General features: G+C 44.7%; 1 protein-coding gene across 1 annotated transcript in view; it reads left to right on the top strand.

Annotated features, from left to right (window-relative positions):
• The window catches only part of STAB1 (stabilin 1), a 281,241-nt gene that overhangs the window by 75,580 nt on the left and 187,674 nt on the right, over positions 1 to 17,987 (top strand). Inside the window, exons 12-17 of the mRNA XM_073574319.1 lie at positions 561 to 683; positions 923 to 1,057; positions 1,910 to 1,972; positions 3,154 to 3,267; positions 5,028 to 5,081; positions 7,369 to 7,449. Of these exons, the coding sequence (XP_073430420.1) occupies positions 561 to 683; positions 923 to 1,057; positions 1,910 to 1,972; positions 3,154 to 3,267; positions 5,028 to 5,081; positions 7,369 to 7,449 (570 nt within the window). The remainder of the gene's footprint in view (positions 1 to 560; positions 684 to 922; positions 1,058 to 1,909; positions 1,973 to 3,153; positions 3,268 to 5,027; positions 5,082 to 7,368; positions 7,450 to 17,987) is intronic.

Here is a 17,987-nt window from a genome sequence, read left to right as displayed (position 1 = left end):
TCCAATATGCATTCAGGTTTGAAAATCTGCATAAAAATGGTGATCTTGTCAAATTACTCACTTGCCTAATAATTCTGCACACGAAGCACACGTAAACCAGTATGGACATGGTGACATCCTATTATATCAAATAACATTGGTCTGTGCACATCGGGGTTGTTGCCCTGCTAATCACATTTATTGGCTTATGCTGTTTTAATTAACGTAATCCTGGTTTTTAGTCTTTATTAGTAATAATGAGAGAACGTGCTGGGATAAGGTGTTATCTGAGCATGCTCGGGTGCTAACCGAGTAACTTCTGCATGCTCGAAAAATATGTTCTTGTCTACGCGGCTGCACGTCTCATGGCTATTCAACAACAAACAGGCAATCCCTGCATGTGTTGAGGTTGTTGCAGAGCTGCGAGACATGCAGTCGTCGGGACGCGAACATATTTTTCGAGCACGCCGAAGACACTCGGTTAGCACCTGAGCATGCTCAGATAACACCTTATCCCAGCACATTCGCTCATCACTAGTTATTAGTCCATACGGCCAAATTGAAAATATTCTTATTTTCAGGAAACAGAAGCAAAACAGATATGTAAAGTTCACATCATTCCTGGCCAGTACATGGCAAGAGATTTAAAGAAAATTGGCAATCTGTGGACAATAAGTGGGGAAATGTTGGAGTTTTCACAATTGGTAAGAAACTATCAAATCATGCAGGACAAGTAAGTGTAACTGTATATAGGGGGCAATTCTAGAAGGGTTTCAGTACCAATCAATGTTTGGTCCGGATCCATACTATGGCACCAATAGAAATCAATGGGGCCATGTTAACTCTGCCTACAAGAGGAATGTATAGTATACATATAGTCTGTATAGGTGTTTTATACATTCAACTCTTATACTGTTTTATTTTTTTCTAACTTTTATTGAAGGATTTTTTGAAATCCTCTGAACCTGCCAAAACCTATAACTTTGTAAAAAAGGACTTACCGGCCATCAATGGTGTCTTCCACGTTATCGATAAACTTATAACAAGCAACGCTGTGGAGACCATCGGAAACCCACAGGTAACTGACTCTGCTTTATAATTCCGTCACATCAATCGTACAGATTTCATTTTTTTGTTAATAAATGGATACAATTATTCCATTTCACCTCCATATTCAGTACAAGGATCAGTTTTGGCAAACATAGGGATAGCAAAAAGAATCGGAGGTACAATCTAACACCGGAAAAAGTGTAAGAAAATGTGTTTTTTTCGCTTTATTCACAATTCTGTTTTAAAATCCACAACAGAAGTGAAGTACAAAATAAATAATAATGAATAAAGCTAAAGGATTTTTTCTACTTTATCCAGTGCTAGATTGTAGCCTTCTTTTTTGTTTTTATTATGTATATGAAGCAAGAATTTGACTTTTATTTCTATAAATTTGACACTCAAAATAAGCTGACCATTGTCTTGCTTTCTACATTTTAGCTTTGCTGTGTAGACCAGGACAGAGTTAGCACAGGATGGTCGGATTTAATTATAGACATTGCTTTCTTTAATAGCAACTTTCACACGGAGATGCAAAAAGATTCAATACGTGTGGCATGAGAAATCACAAGTTTATATGAATTTGGCCTTACAGTGGCAGCATCATGGGTGAGAGTTTAGGAAAAAGTGAACACGGTGAATTAATCAACACTGAGGATATAATATCTGCCTCCTGTTAATTTAGGCAGCAGATTGCAAAGGGTAAAATCAGCAGTAAATCTGTTTTGAAATCCACACCACTTCGTGCAGATTATGCCAATGTGGATGTGCTCCAGGTGGACATACCAGAATACAAATGCAACATAGTATGTCATAAAATGAATGTTGGGATGATCTATGGAAGCTAAACTCCTGCCTTTCTGTTTCTGCTTTTATTATCCAGATGACAATAGGTGACATTCTTGCCACAACAGAAATATTTAACAGATTCCAAACGATGTTGGAGGTAAGATATGTGACTATTTCAGCCATTGGACTGTGCCTAGATAACATTAATTTTTGCATATAAAGACCAGGCAAGTATAGAACACACTTAATATGGACGTTGCACAATAATAAGAAAAAAAAGAAATCTTATTAAATCTTTTTTATCATCATATAAGTGTTACTAATACCCATTTTTTCAAAAATCGTGTTTGAAAAGTATACAGTATTGCAGTATACAGGACAAATCAAGGTCTCCTATGAAGCTCAGCCAATGGCTGCGCTTCACCGGACAGCCAAGATAATAGCGACTTCAGAGGTTTCAGGCTGCCGTGGCATTCCATTGCTACTCCACCATCGCGTCACTCCATTTAAATGGTTAACAGCAACGATGTGAGCTCAGCTCTGGTCACTTCTGTTAGTGACAGATGCCAGCCATGGAGTTGACACACATCAACGCACTCCATGCAGTATTACTGAGGCTGAGTTTTTACACTGGGATCTCAGGAGGAGGCATTTTGTGGTCCCCTGAGGAACTAGTCAGATGGCTGCCCAAGGTGGGATGCTCACCTTGCCCCATGGTAGAAGCTGCCCTGCTCCCGACTGTAAGTAGGGCAAAAGTAGTGGGGATTGATCACGGTCAACAGTCAGCATGGCATGTAAGAAGATATGAAAGAGAGAGTAAGATGCCACAGATCAAAGTTTATTAGATTCTGCCAAGGGCATGATCTGATAGGCTCCTTGTCAGCATAACACCGACTGGCTGGGATGATAATACACTGCACTACATAACTAGTTCTGTGTATTCGCTATGCAATCAAAGGCATATTCCAGTGTCTTGTTTGTGACACTATTAAATATTGTTAAAAAAGTTTAGTGTTTTAAACAAAATCTGTAAAAAAAAAAATCCAAGTTTTCCCAATGAAAAGGTGGTTTCATATAGAAAAATAATAATCTATATCATTATTATATCAACTTTTATTGAAAAGAATAGCAGCTGATCTGCAGTATGCAGTACTGTTTCCCACTAATCAGATATTGTTGATCTGTACTATTGATAGGTCATGAGAATAAACATAACTGACGACCCCTTTAATTTTGCATTTATAAAGCTAAAGTATTTAAAAATCGATGGAAATGTGCCCGAAAATGTCATCATGTAAAGATATTTCATATATGTAAATCTTTTATTTGTATGTGCAGAACTGTGATCTTCCTCCAATATTAAATGGACCCGGATCCTTCACTGTGTTTGTTCCAACTAACGAAGCTGTGGATTCTTTAAGAGACGGACGGTTAATCTATCTCTTCACTGAGGTAGGAAGCTCTGTATTTGGATGCTTGAAAGTCTGGTTGTGATAGTGATTTATTTTGGACAAGGATAAATGGGCTTTCTAGGATCTTCTAGTAGTGACTTTTTCCTAAGACAGTCCTCCAATATGTGATCGGTGGGTTCCACCTTGAGTTCCGGCTCAGTGACACATGTCCTTGCACAGTGTCTGTTACTGTAGTTCAGTCCTGTCCACCTAAAAGTTCTGCTGTGCAATGCAAGACATCTGCAAGACATGGATGTCTCTCTGTGTATGGTATTGTTGTAAATGGTGGGGATCCTTGTGGTGGTACACTAATTGCACACTTGATATATATGTATAACTCATAAGAAAACCTTTAGGCTGTGTGCCCACGATGCGATTTTTAAGCGTTTTCGGCGCGAAAACGCAGTGAAAACGTTTAAAAATCTTGTACAGAACGCCCCCCATGCATTCCTATGGCATTCCGCACATGCTGTGCTAATGCTGCGCTTTTTTCCGTGGCGGAAAAGCATCGCAGAAAAAAAAGCAGCATGCTCATTCTTTTGTGCGGAATCGCAAAGAATTGCCGCGATTCCGCACCCATAGGAATGCATGAGAATCGCTTACTTCCCGCATGTGGCTATGCCCACCATGCGGGAAGTTAAGCGTCTCATGTGCGATTGGTACCCACGGTGTGGAGGAGAGGAGACTGTCCTCCAGGCCCTGGGTACCATACCCCTGTAAAAAAAAGAATAAAGAATAAAAAATCGGGGTATATTTACCTTCCGACGTCCCGCGCTGCATTCCCGGCCTAAGCGTTCCCAGTAATGCCTTGCGGCAAGGACCTGTGATGACTTAGTCTCGCGTGACTCTAGCGATCTCGCGAGATCGCTATAGTAACGCGAGACCAACGTCATCACAGGTCTCGCAAGGCATTACTGGGAACGCTGTGGCCCGGGATGGCAGCGCGGGACGTCGGAAGGTAAATATACCCTGATTTTTTATTTTTTTTTTTTTATCATTTTTAACATTTTATCTTTTACTATTGATGCCGCATAGGCGGCCTCAATAGTTAAAAGCTGCTCACACTTGTCAAACACTATGTTTGATGAGTGTGACCAACCTGTCAATCACTTTCCAAGCGATAATTCAAATCGCTTGGAAAGTGCTTGAGAAAATCGCAGCAAAATCGCGAACAGAATAGCGGTAAAATCTCGTGGAAAAAAACGCGCGATTTCTGGGAAGGAGTCCGGTTTTTAGTGCGCGTTTTAAAACGCTACGTGGGCCCATAGCCTTAAAGAGAATTTTTCAGCAGGTTTTTGCTACCTCATCTAAGGGCAGCATAACGTAGACAACAAGACCCTGAATCCAACGATGTATCACTTAGATTACTGGGTTCAGTGGTTCTTACACTTTCAGAGGTTTTAGATTTAGCAATGTAGCAGAGTTGAGAAAACTAACCCCATCCACACCACAGCTAACTCCATCCACACCACAGCTAACCCCACCCACACCATCCTCTCTGTGTACATAATCTATTGACAGTGAGGTGCTTATCACAGAAGGGGCAGAGTCGGACTAGGGTTCACGTGTTTCTGTAGTGCCAAGCAATGATAATCACAATGTGATAAAACCTTCAGTCTAAGTAAAGAACACCACACAACCGTAAATGTGACACATTGTTGAATTCTGTTTTAATTCCTACCTCACGTAGTCCTTGCGTTACAATGCAAAATCCTGCTGATAGTTTCCTTGCGCTAAACAAGTTTTTTAATTTATCTATAGGCAAAACACAAATTGTTGGAGCTGGTTAAATACCATATTTCATCCATGGCTGCCGTAAGTACATGAATCCAATATTATCACACTTTGAACTCCTTCACCCATGACCTCGCAGTATGATTCTCCTCATCAATACGATTACAGCGATACCCAACAAGTCCAGTTTTTTTAATTATTTTACTGATGTAAAAAAAAAATCAGAAGTTTGCAAAAAAAAAAAAAAAAGTTTTTGGGTTGTGTCGCCATATTCCGAGAACCGTAACATTTTTATTTTTCAGCTACTGGAGCTGTGTGATGGCTTATTTTTTGAGGGTCGAGATTACGTTTTTATTAGTACCATGTTGGAATAGCTGTTACTTTTTGATCTCTTGTTTCAGCCTTTTTTGTGGAATTGTGAGAACCAAAAAAAACATAATTTTGTCGTTCTTGAGTTTTTCACTGTTTATGTTGTATACTGGTCGGAGTAATTGTTTTTATATTTTCATAGATCGGATTTTTCTGAATGCGGTGGCGATACCACGTGTTTTTTTTTTTTTTTAAATTTAATAACTTTATTTTCAATGGAGGAAAAGGAAGATAAATTCAGCTTTTGAGTTTTTTTCATATTTGTTAAAACCTTTTTTATTTAATTGTTGTTGTCAGCCCCCTTAGGAGACATGAAGATGCAATCATCTGATTGCTTGTGTTGTATACAGCAGAAATCATGCTCTCCTTTGAAGTCTGGCATCATCAGCGGACCCCCGGCTGCCATGACAACCTATCATTGACCCAAAATCACGTCAAGGGTGCGCCAAAGGGTGGAGAAAATGACACTGGAATTTAACAAGTTACCTAATAATCACGGGCAGAGCACTGCTCCACCCATGATTGTTAGAGGCAGATCCTGGCTATAGTACACAGGACAAAGCCCTGACGTGGCAGGATTGAGCCCACAAATTGGGACAGTTGGAAATCTAGGTCTTAAGGCCTGACATCTGAATGATCCCCAAGTGATAAAATTCTGCTGTTGCTACAAGAAGTTTAGTTGATACTCAAAGGGGTTCTCTCATGTCCTTAATCAGGGGGTCACTGGTCCTCTACCTCTGGTCTTCCTGCTTGTCATGGGTCAGTAGGATCCGCCCAATTTAAGAACAGCGTTTTCAATCTCTGTAACAAAGGGATTGTAGGTGCTGCACTCATTACCTAGCACTCGTTGTTGCAGTCTATTAGCAGTAAACCATAAAATTAAAAATCAAGTAAAAAGTAAAAATTTCATGTTTTTTGTCTTTACAAGTACCTTTTAACCATTAAAAAAAACTTGAGATGAACCCCTTAAAGGGTTGTCCCATAAACAGAATTTCATACTTTTTCCATATGATACATGTGTTTGCAAGAGCACCCAAAGATGAGGGAGGGGGAAGGGGGGTGGAAGTCCTAAGTTCCAAGGGTAAATGGAAAGTTACTGAGCATGTGCAACCACCACTCCTATAGAGTGTGAATGAAGCAGTGGTCACACATATTCTTTACTCCTCAATTCACTTAGGGCACCTTGTGACTCCCATCAGAATACTTTAAGAAATGTACCAGCACAGAAAGTTGGATGTAAAAATCACATGGTGCTAAATGGGGCAGATCCAGTTTAAATTGAATATATTTCTCTAAAACCACGCAAATTGTCTCTTCAAAGAGGAAGAGGACGAGAACTCAAGTGCCACCTATTGGAAGCAGCGATCCTAAAAGTCGATATCGACCATCTAACGAGCCTTGTCACATGACTTTGGATAAAAAACTAAATTTCAATTTGCAGACACTGTTTCAGGGTACTGCCCTCGTCAGTGCAAAGTGTGAAATCTGGTTTGGCTGGGTGACTATTAGGATTGCTACTTCCAATAGTTGGCACTAGAGCTCCAGTCCTCTTCCTCTCTGAAGAGACAATTTGTATATTTCCCAGAGGAGCATTGCAAGGCGTAAAAGTCTCCTCACCATGGCATGTCAGGCCTGACATGTCACACTTCGCAAGGAGACACTTTACCCCTTGAAATCACGGTCAGACACCTTTCACACAGCCAAACCAAATCTCAATCTTTGCACTGACGAGGGGCAGTACCCCGAAACATAGTGTCTGCAAGTTGAGATTTTGGTTTGGGCTGTTATCCTAAGTCATGTAGCATAGCTCGTTATTGACTTTTATGATTTCTACTTCCTATAGGTGGCACTAGAGTTCTAGTCCTCTTCTTCTCTGAAGAGACAATTTACATATTTCCCAGAAAAGCATTGCAAATCTCAAAAGTCTCCTCACCTTGTCATATAAAATCACGAGTGATCCTGCTGCCATTTACTGGTTCTTATTGGCTCTCTTTTCCAGGTTACTGTAGACAGACTTATCATCATGCCCCAAATTATGACTTCTTCAAATGAAGTAATTAAGATCAATGTGACGGAAAATGTAAGTAGCAAAGTGCTTCATTTATTGTGTTTTCATGTCTTTTATTTTATTTAACATCTAGATACACAAACTAAAACCATAGCTTGTGCGTCAGGTTGTAACACGCAGGCAAGAACTGCACAGCAAAAACTGAGCTTAGATTTACCATGGATTGCTGCCTTTATGCTGTTTCAATCATTGGCCTCATGTGTTTTTGCTTCAAATGTGCGACTCACAGTAAGGAAGCATTGGTGCACAGGAAGCGATGGCCAGGGGACCACCACAATGCAGGGAGACTACAGTACACAAGATGAGGTGCAAACAACAAAGGGGTCATTTTAGAGATGAACAACTTTGCCTTTTTTCGGGTCAAGTCGGGTTTCATGAAACCCGACTTTCACAAAAGTCAGGTCGAACGAAATCGGCCGACTATATGGAAATCGTTCATACGATATGAGTCTATTTTTGTCTGGATGCTAAATAAAGAATATACTGCTTCATCATTTTTGAGTGCCAAGTATTTTTATACATATTTATAGGGAAAAGTCGGAGGCCGACTGAAACACGAAACCCAATGCAAGTTAATGGGGAAGCAAAGTTGGCAGGGAGTGGAGGACAGTAAACACACCTACAGTGCCCATTTCAATGCCAAAAACATCAATTCTTATTACTGAAGCTTGTCAACCTTAATTTACTTCCTAATAATAGTTACGCATTGAAAACTGGGGGTTATTTGGCTAAAGTTGTGGGGGGGTTGGGCTGGCTCCAGGTTTTCGTGTGCCCTGGGCCAAAGAGTGTCAGTGCGCCCCTTTAACACATACCACAATTCATGATGCTCCGATACGGCACAGAAATATAGGTATAGTACAATGACACATACTTCACTGCTTACATGACAAGACTGATCTATTTTAAATTGTACAGTAGCTCAAAAACAGGACATTATATTACTCCATACAGTGTTATGGCCACCACATTGTGCGCCATACAGAATAATGAGCCCCATATATTTCTCCATACCAAATAATTAGTCACATATTATGTTCCATACAGTATCTGATGAGCTCCACATAATGCTCCATATATAATGGGCCCCATTTGTAATGCTCCAGTGTATAATGTGCCCCTTAGATGCTGCTCCAGTGTCTGATCTGCCCCATTTACATTGCTCCAGTACATGATGGGCCTCATGGATTCATGGATGATGCTCCAGTGTCTGATGGGCTCCAATAATGCTCCATATATAATGGGCCCCATTTGTAATGCTCCAGTGTATAATGTGCCCCTTAGATGCTGCTCCAGTGCTTGATCTGCCCCATTTACATTGCTCCAGTACATAATGGGCCTCATGGATGATGCTCCAGTGTGTGATGGGCTCTAATAAAGCTCCATATATAATAGGCCCCATTTGTAATGCTCCAGTGTATAATGTGCCCCTTAGATGCTGCTCCAGTGTGTGATCTGCCCCATTTACATTGCTCCAGTATATGATGGGCTCTAATAATGCTCCATATATAATGGGCCCCATTTGTAATGCTCCAGTGTATAATGTGCCCCTTAGATGCTGCTCCAGTGTCTGATCTGCCCCATTTACATTGCTCCAGTACATGATGGGCCTCATGGATGATGCTCCAGTGTATGATGGGCTCTAATAATGCTCCATATATAATGGGCCCCATTTGTAATGCTCCAGTGTATAATGTGCCCCTTAGATGTTGCTCCAGTGTGTGATCTGCCCCATTTACATTGCTCCAGTACATGATGGGCCCTATTTTTAATTAACCCAGGCATGGTATGTGAAAAGAGCTCCATGAAGTAATCTGAGGTGTGTGCTTCCACATCCTTCACTTTTGGTGTGGGTGAAGGACACAAGGAAAGGGGTTGCTCCTGACCAGAAGCCTGCAGTTACGACTCAGTGCTTGCATTTTTTACAACTTCAGAATAGGAGGCGATAGAGCTGGAGGCTGTTTCAGCAATTTAAGCCACAAACAGTTCCTGATACTCCGGCTTTAAAAGCAGTCTACCTACTCCCAGAAAAGGGAGCCTTACAGGCCTTCCAGAGCTACACCATGACGCTGGCTCAACACCTCCTGCCTTAGCTGCTATTGTGTTTTTGGCACTACCAGCAGATGCACCACCACCACCATCAGTACCAGGTGGCCCTCCACGCCCACATCCGCATCCTCTTCCACCATACTTCCTCATGTTTTTGAAAATGGACCCAAAATACCAGCAGATAAATGGTACTGTATCATAAGCGTACAGCTCTATACAGTCTATGGATAACAGTAAATCTCCGTATATATTTCATGAGGCATACACAGACGCTCACAGGCTCAGTATGGATTACCCAATAAAATAACAAGTTGAAAAAGGATACAGTATCACCAGATAAAAGGTATATATAGTATAGTGTAAACATTCTGATTCTCCGTATACATTTCAGGAGGCAGACACAAACGCTCTCAGGCCCAGTATGGATTACACAAGAATATAAAAAGCTGTGAATGGGTTATGTAACACAAGCGTACAGCTGTATACAGTGTTGGGGTAATCGTAAAGTTCCAAATATATTGCCGGAGTAACAGACAGACGTTTACAGGCTCATTATGGATTACACCAGAATCTAAATGGCTAAAAAGGTTACTGTATCAGAAGCGTTCTGCTGTATACAGTGTTGGCCAAATTGAAAATATCGGTATATATTTCCGTAGTCACCCTCAGACGCTTGCTCAGTTTGGTTTTGACCATAATAAAAAATGTTGTAAAAAAGTTCCTGGATAATAAGAGAGCAAGTATATATTTTTTAGGAGACAATTGAAATCTCTGTATAAATAGTCCCTTAGTCACTCTCAGACGCTTACACAGTATGGATTGGATCGTAATGCTAAATGTAGAACAAAGGTACTGTATAACAAGATACAATCTGTATCGAGTATAGTGTAAAAAATTTTCTCAGATTCACTGTATATATAGAAGGCATAACCCACACACGTTCACTCACTAGGGATGATGTAGGGAAGGTGGAATGACAGACAAACCAAACTGTAGTGAGAAGCAGAGGTGTAGCGCAGTGTAGGTGTGAAACCGCTAAGATAAAGAGAGAGGGTGCAGTGTTTTAGCTTGCCCATTGGAGGGCAGTGGAGAGTGTAGGAGTGGGACTGAATAACTGCCATTGGTCAGAGAAACTGTTAGGTGATGGTGGGCGGAGTTACCAGAACTGGAAGTATAAAAGGCTGAGGGAAGGTTCTGGAAGAGTCAGTCAGTGAAGGGAGCACAGTAAAGAGGAAGTTCTGCTGAGGAAACAGAGACAGTGGAAAGGCTCCAGAGAGGACTGACAGTTGAGGCGGTCACAGGGGGGTGGGCCAGAGGATGGTGGCCGCTGACGAAGACGGCCTGGGGCTATCATACGGACGGTGTGCTCAGACTGGTGCAGCGCTGTAGTGGTTGGGCCTAGGCCAGCCACAGTGGAAGAGCCACAGAGGATGCCACGATTATAGTTACAAAGGAAGTGAAGGTACCGGGGCCTGTGTACAGAGAAATGTGAAACGGCTGTGGTGAATTGCTGTTGTTGACAGACAGATGGGCACTAAAAACGGACCTGTTCAATACAAACTCTGTCTCAGTCTCGTGTTTGTCTGCGGCAGGAAGAAGTTCCCCCCCACAGTTGGTTATCCTACAGATGATACCTTAATACAAATTTTTGAAACAAGGTACTGTATCAGCACATACCAGGTGTGTCCAGTCTAGGGTTAAATTTCCGTCTATACTTCCAAAGTCAGACACAGACACTCACAGGCTCACATATGTATTACACCAGAATTAAAAAAGTAGAAAAAGGGAAAGGTATTCATAGCATACATCAGTATACAGTGTTGTGGTACTTTTAAATCTTTGTATACATTTCAATCTCAGTAAGCCAGTCAAGAATCTCCGCTACTGGAAACTAAATGGATACAAGTATAGACACAATGTCGAGTGTTAGCAGAAATTTTGGAATTACTCATCGCGGTGAAACCTCCCGGTATATGTTGCAGAGGCGATGCAGACCCTCAATTACGCTGTCTGTGGAGAAAGCGAAAAAGGTTCTTTGTGAAGAAAGGATTGCTTTATCGCAGTAGCGTGGATTACATCACCGTTACTCGTCTCCATCAAATTGTGATCACAGGGAGAGATGTACCCATGGTCCTCACTGCCTAACATGATGTGTCTGGTCATTTTGGAGTGCAAAAGACAGAAGCCACAGGCCGTAGGCCATTCTATTGGATTGGCATGAGAGGAGACATTGAAAAATGGTGGCAGGAATGTCACACGTCTGTGACTATCACAACTGTGAAAGGTGATCATAAACCACCACTGCATCCGCTTGTAAGTTGACGTCCATTTTAAATGGTAGCCATTGATCATCTGAAGGTAGAGGCCAGCAGGACAGGCCATAGCTACATCTTAACCATCATTGATCAATACACCAAATTTCGAGTGGCCGTCCCTGTGAAGGATTTAACTGCCCAGACTACACAGCAGTGGAGCAGGGAAAGGTAAGTATTGCAACTTGCAAGTGCTGTGGCCATGACCAAGCAGGGGAGGCACAATCGTGGTTGACGGTACTGGCACAGGGCCCCTCATAGTACGCTGGTGTGTCTGATGGCGAGTGGGCCCTCCCACCGTCTGGGACACTTTATTGTACTATGAGGGGCCCTGTGCCATTGCCGGTGGCCATCAGTGGGCCCATCCACCTGTTCAGAGCAACGGCACTTGCCGGGTGCGCCAGGTCTTGACCCCAGCCGTTGGGGGAGGAGTGGGCAGCCCAGTTAGGGAGGTTTAAAAATTGGCATATGTAGATGTGTTGGCAGGACCTTCAGCTGCTGCAAAGGGCGTAATTGGGCAAGTCCGAGGAAGAGGAGGTGTGCTTAATGGTGGCAGTGGTCTTACAGTGGAGGTAGCGATGGAGCGTTGTTGGCTACCTTCAGTCGGAGCAGGTGCACATGTGCTACCTGAGGTTTTGTATTGCGTCCACGCTTGCAAGTGCATGTTGATTAAATGTCTAAGCATGCAACTGGTATTCAAATTTCTGAGTTGTTTACCTCGGCTAAAGGTCCTTCCGCACTTCTTACAGGTAACCTTTGCCTCATTAGTAGGATTTTGGACAAAGAAGTGCCACACTGCACTCTTCCTACTATGGTAAACATTTTCTGGCCTTGCACGCTGTGCTAAGTTGACCGTCTGGTCAAGCTGTCCTGCAACTCTTTTAGTTTTTGTTTCACGTTTTAGGACAGCTACGGGCCTGTTAGATAACCGCTGCTGCGATGTCAATGCCTGCTGTGGATCCTTCTCCTTATCTGAACTATTGCCAGCGCCACCCTCCTGCCCCAATGGATGCTAATCCGTGTCCAGAAATGGGTCATTCATCACCTCCTCTTCAAAATCATCTGCACCTTCCTCTTTACCACCGTGTAATGTGGTATGGTATGCGGGAAGGGGCACCTGGGTTTCATCAGGGTCAGATTCTGGCTCAATAGACTGCGAGGGCAATGTAGTGCTGTGGGTCAATGTACCAGCAGAATCATCTAGCAGTAGCTGTGCATCAGTGCAGTCCGTGTAAGATTCATCTTGGACTGGGGAATTCAGGATTTGACTGGATAACCCAGGCATGGTATGTGAAAAGAGCTCCATAGAGTAATCTGCAGTGTGGGCTGCCGCATCCTTAACTTTTGGTGGGGGTGAAGGACACAAGGGAAGGGGTTTTTTATGACCAGAACCCTGCACTGACGACTCCGTGCTTGCAGGTTTCGACCGTTCAGAAGAGGAGGCAATAGAGCTGGTGGCTGTTTCGGCAATGTACGCCAAAACCTGTTCCTGATGCTCCGGCTTTAAAAGCGGTTTTCCTACTCCAAGAAAAGGCAACCTTACAGGCCTTCTTGGGCCAGAGGATGACGCAAGCTCAACACCTCCTGCCTTAGCTGCTATTGTGCTTTTGTCAGAACCAGCCGATGCACCACCACCATCAGTACCAGCCGCGCCCCCCTGCCCACGTCTGCGGCCTGTTCCACCATGCTTCCTCATGTTTGGGAAAATGTAACCAAAATACCAGCAGAGAGATGGTACTGTATGAGGAGCGTCCAGCTGTGTAAGGTGTATTAAACAAATTAAATCAATGTATATATTATGTTAGTCACAGACGCTCTCACAGTATGTATTGGACCATAATCAAACAGCAGATATACGAAACTCTAAGGTGTCGGTCTGGAAAAATGGAAAAACTCCTCGTTTTTTTCTTCCAGAGTCACACACAGGTAGCTTCTATTTGTCCGTGCTAGAAGGCGGTACACGGTAGTGTGTGAGGAGCATACACCGCTGTACGGTGTGTGTATGTAAAATTGTCAAGTTCCGTGTATTTGTATACGGACTGACACGCTGTCTCTGTCTAGTTTTGACTGTAATCAAACAGCAGATATACGAAACTGTTTGAAAAGCGGACACGACTCTAAGGTGCAGGTCTGGAAAAACGGACAAACTCCTCGGCTTTTTCTTCCAGAGTCACACCCAGATAGCTTCTATTTGTCCGTGATACCAGCCGGAATACACGGTAGTGTGTGAGGAGCGTACACCGCTAGACGATGTGTGAAAAAATGAACGCTCAGTAACTCACCAGGACAAAATAATACAATTTGGAGTGCTTTGTAAAAAGCAGTTTGAACAGCAGTGTGCACACAGCAATGCAGGTAGCCTTAAAAGGCAGCCTAATCACCACCAGCGCTGCTGCACACAGCAAAAATCCTCCCCTTTCACTGCACACTAACTGTACAGTGAAAAGCGCTATCAGCAGAAGCAGTTTTTTTTTTCTTCTTGCCTGCCTAACGCTCTCCCTGTTCTGAATCAGCAGCAGTACCTCTCCCTATTGTAAGATCGGCAGAGGTAAGATGGCGGTCGGCGTTCACAGCCTTTTATACCCCCTGTGACGCCGCACAAAGCCAGCCAATCACTTCAATGCCCTTCTCTAAGATGGTGCTGGCCGCTGCCTATGTCATCGCGTTGCCCACAGTGTGCGTCCTCCATCATTGGCTAAAAAAAGGTGCTGAAAGCATCTGGGTTGCCTCTTCCAACCCACAACTCCTCTCTGTTCTCCTACTCCTTTGTTCCGCGCTGTTCCTTCTCTCTCTTATGGAAGCTTAGGTTGCAGTTCTACGTCTTTCTCCTTCTGTTCCTTTCCCGTGCCAGCTGGCTCAGATCACTGAGGCAGCTGCAGCACTCCTTCTCCTCTTCCTCTCCTAGGGAGCTCGTTCCACTAAGACCAGTCCTCAGCCTGTCATGACTGACTGTCTTCCTCCGCCTTGACCTCCCGTCAGGCTGACCTCCTGTCAGTCTGCTCTCTCACTCAGACTGAACTCCACTCTAATTCTAAACCTTCCCACTCTTTTATATGGATCTCCACTCCACCCACCTCCCAGCACATCTCGTGTTACGAAGCAAGGACCCACGAAATGTGTTCTGCTACCCTCTAAGCATGAAGCCGCAATGTGGTCAGTGCTGAACTATCCTGTGTGTGGGATGCAGGTGTTGCAGTGTGGAAAGGAGTTCCCAACTTACCTAGGTGGTGGGGCACTACACCTTAGGAGAAGGTGCAGTACCTCTGTGGCGACTGAGCCTCAGGGGCACCACATACCCCCCCATTAAACACAGCACGTCCATGGGCTGCAAGACAACAAAGTTGACAGCAAAGAAACATACAAAAATTTTGTAATGCATAACAAACTTTTCTTCAACTAATCTTCCTAGTATAGGAGGTACTCATCTTGAACGTTACAAACAATTCTATCTAAAATTCTATCTAAAATTTTTAATTCTAAGTGCAATTCTCAATTCAAAGTGCTATTCTCTGTAACACATTTTTTTCAGTTTCCTTCTTTAGTGCACATTCATTTTTCTACTTTCACTGTCTCTTCTAGATGCAAAGTGCTGACCGCAAGTACCTGGTCCATCACCTGTCTGCTTTCAATTCTTTATTCACATCACTCATCTCTAGATCAGACATTCCTAATTCTTCTATAAAAGCCATTTCTCAGTTACTAATACTCTTATGAAACACATTATCAAATACTTCACAATAAAACATTCAACAATTATTCTTGTAAGTGCTGGACACCGCTCCCAGCCGGGATCTCTTGCAGTGTCCTTTGAGGTAGACATCATCTTCGAAAAGTGTCCATGCAAAAACATTATCTTCGCAAAGTGTCTTTATATGTAAAACCAAGAGAGGGCACCTAAAGAGGCACAACTATTTACAATAAAAGTTTTTGGATCACTCCAAGTTCATGATCGCTAGTTCAAATTGGGAAAACGCTGCCATTGCAAAAACTAGGCAACAAAAGTGCTACCAGAAAACATGATAACAAAACAAGGCACAACTGGTGCAAATAAACCCTCCTGGGTAACGAGATTTGAAAGTTTTCTTAATTGTGCTCCCCTCCTGGGGTTCTGGAAGCCGAACGGGAACTGCTACCGGATTCAAAGTAGTCGTTGGCAATCTTTAAACACTCCTCTTCCCACGGTGTCAAGCCAGGGATCTTTGGTCTGGGCTGCCGGGCTGGAGCTGATGCAAGAGCAGCCTGGTTCCTGGAAGCAGGTACCTGTGCAGTCTGGGTGGCAACGGTGGATGGAGGGGCAGCAACAGGTCGCTTTGGCTTGTACCTCTCAATAAGCTCTCCTGGAATGCGACGTACATTCAGGGCATACCACCCTCTGAGCCCCTCATGCCGGGTGAATGTCACATACTCCCCAGGCTGCAGGTCTCTGTTAGGATGTCCCTTCCTCAGATGTGGCTCAACATCCCTCCTGTTGAAGAACAAGTCACTAATTCGCTTGGGGTCCGCAATAAATCCAAAACCCCTTTCTTTGTTCACGTTCAGCACTTGCCCCCATCTGGCTGCATCCCGAGGGCCATAATTACCTGCCCGGGCCCTCTCCTTCTGGGCCAGATCCGGGCCCAACACAGCCTTTTTTCTCTGCTCTCTCTCCCGGTATTCCGCTGCCAGGTGTCGGATGGTGGCCCGGCATCCTGCCCAGTTCTCTTCATCCTTCCGCTCTTCCCGGGACCGGCCCTCGCCCACTGGGGCCTGCGGCACCACTGTTAGGGGTCCGGATGTTTCCCCCTGGGGACAGTCATCCCGTCCCAGACCAGGTCTAGCACGACCTGGCCAGCTGCTGCAGCCGTGGTGCACCCCAGGGCCTTCCCAGGTGGAGGAACATCTGATGTACCTGGGGACTCCTGGCGGTGCGGCCTCTGCTCTGGTGCAGGCTGTCCGGGTGCCGGCAGTGGTGATGCCGATGGCGGCTCCGGGTCCGTGGGGGCTTCGGTAGGGACCTGCGCAGCCGCAACAGGTCCGGGCGGGTGCAAGGTCTCAGCTCTCGGATCCTCCAGTACGCTCAGCCGCACAGACAGCGTGGAGGTGAAGATCCGCGCTGCCTGAGGACAGACCGATGCAGCGGTAGCAGGTACCGGTGGAGCGGGTACCGCAGGCGTAGGCCCCTCTTGGGCCTGCTGCCGTCTCAGCCGCTCCAAGGCCTCCTGCCTCAGCTGCAGATGGGCGGTCAGTTCAGCAATTTCATCTTCTAGTCGCTGGCGGTTCAGTTTCGGGTTGGAGCCATCAGCCATGGCGCCATGGAGATCCGTTTCCCCGTGCTCCGCAGGCCTCCTTCCCTCACTCTCCAAAATGGCGTTCTGGCGTTCTTCCTGCCTCGGCCCCTTTCCTGCCACTGGCTTCTTCTGCCCCTCCTTCCGGGGGCGGCGTCTTCTTCTATTGCCACCATACCAAGCCAGTATACGAACCCCTCGGGGGGTGGGCCATGTTGCTGTCACATAGTAATTCAGGCAGAGGAGGCCCAAGATTCTAAGCGGTCTTTTCCTAGGACCTCCTATCTCTTCACGCCCTTCTTCTCCGCGCCAGCGGCCATTTTTAATATTCATGTCACAGTCTATTAAATTGGGTCTTCTGCACGTTTTCAGAATTTCAAAGTCCAACAAATCTCAGGCGCACAGAACCCAATGGCATCGGATCTCGTCATCCTGTTCGTGACGCCAAGTTGGGTCGCCCTCCCAGGGCCGTGGGCTACTCGGTACCGGGCCGGTGTCAGGGGAAGGTGTCACAGCAGCAGTGACCTGGGCAAGTTTGTTATGCATTACAAAATTTTTGTATGTTTCTTTGCTGTCAACTTTGTTGTCTTGCAGCCCACGGACGTGCTGTGTTTAACGGGGGGGTATGTGGTGCCCCTGAGGCTCAGTCGCCACAGAGGTACTGCACCTTCTCCTAAGGTGTAGTGCCCCACCACCTAGGTAAGTTGGGAACTCCTTTCCACACTGCAACACCTGCATCCTACACACAGGATAGTTCAGCACTGACCACATTGCGGCTTCATGCTTAGAGGGTAGCAGCACAAGGCCGGGACCCGTTCCCTGAGGTTGTATGGACACTTATGGTTCTGCAGCAGACACTGGTGGAGTAGTTGGCTGTAAATGCATTACTCCCATCCAAGACTTGGGGCACAACAGCATCTGTATAGAG

This window comes from Dendrobates tinctorius, unplaced genomic scaffold, assembly GCF_039654945.1.
Source record: "Dendrobates tinctorius isolate UK_male_01 unplaced genomic scaffold, ASM3965494v1 ptg000038l, whole genome shotgun sequence".
In the NCBI taxonomy this organism is placed as follows: Eukaryota; Metazoa; Chordata; class Amphibia; order Anura; family Dendrobatidae; genus Dendrobates; species Dendrobates tinctorius.
Note: the sequence above shows the minus strand (reverse complement) of the source record. Positions and strands in the feature narration are given on the sequence as shown.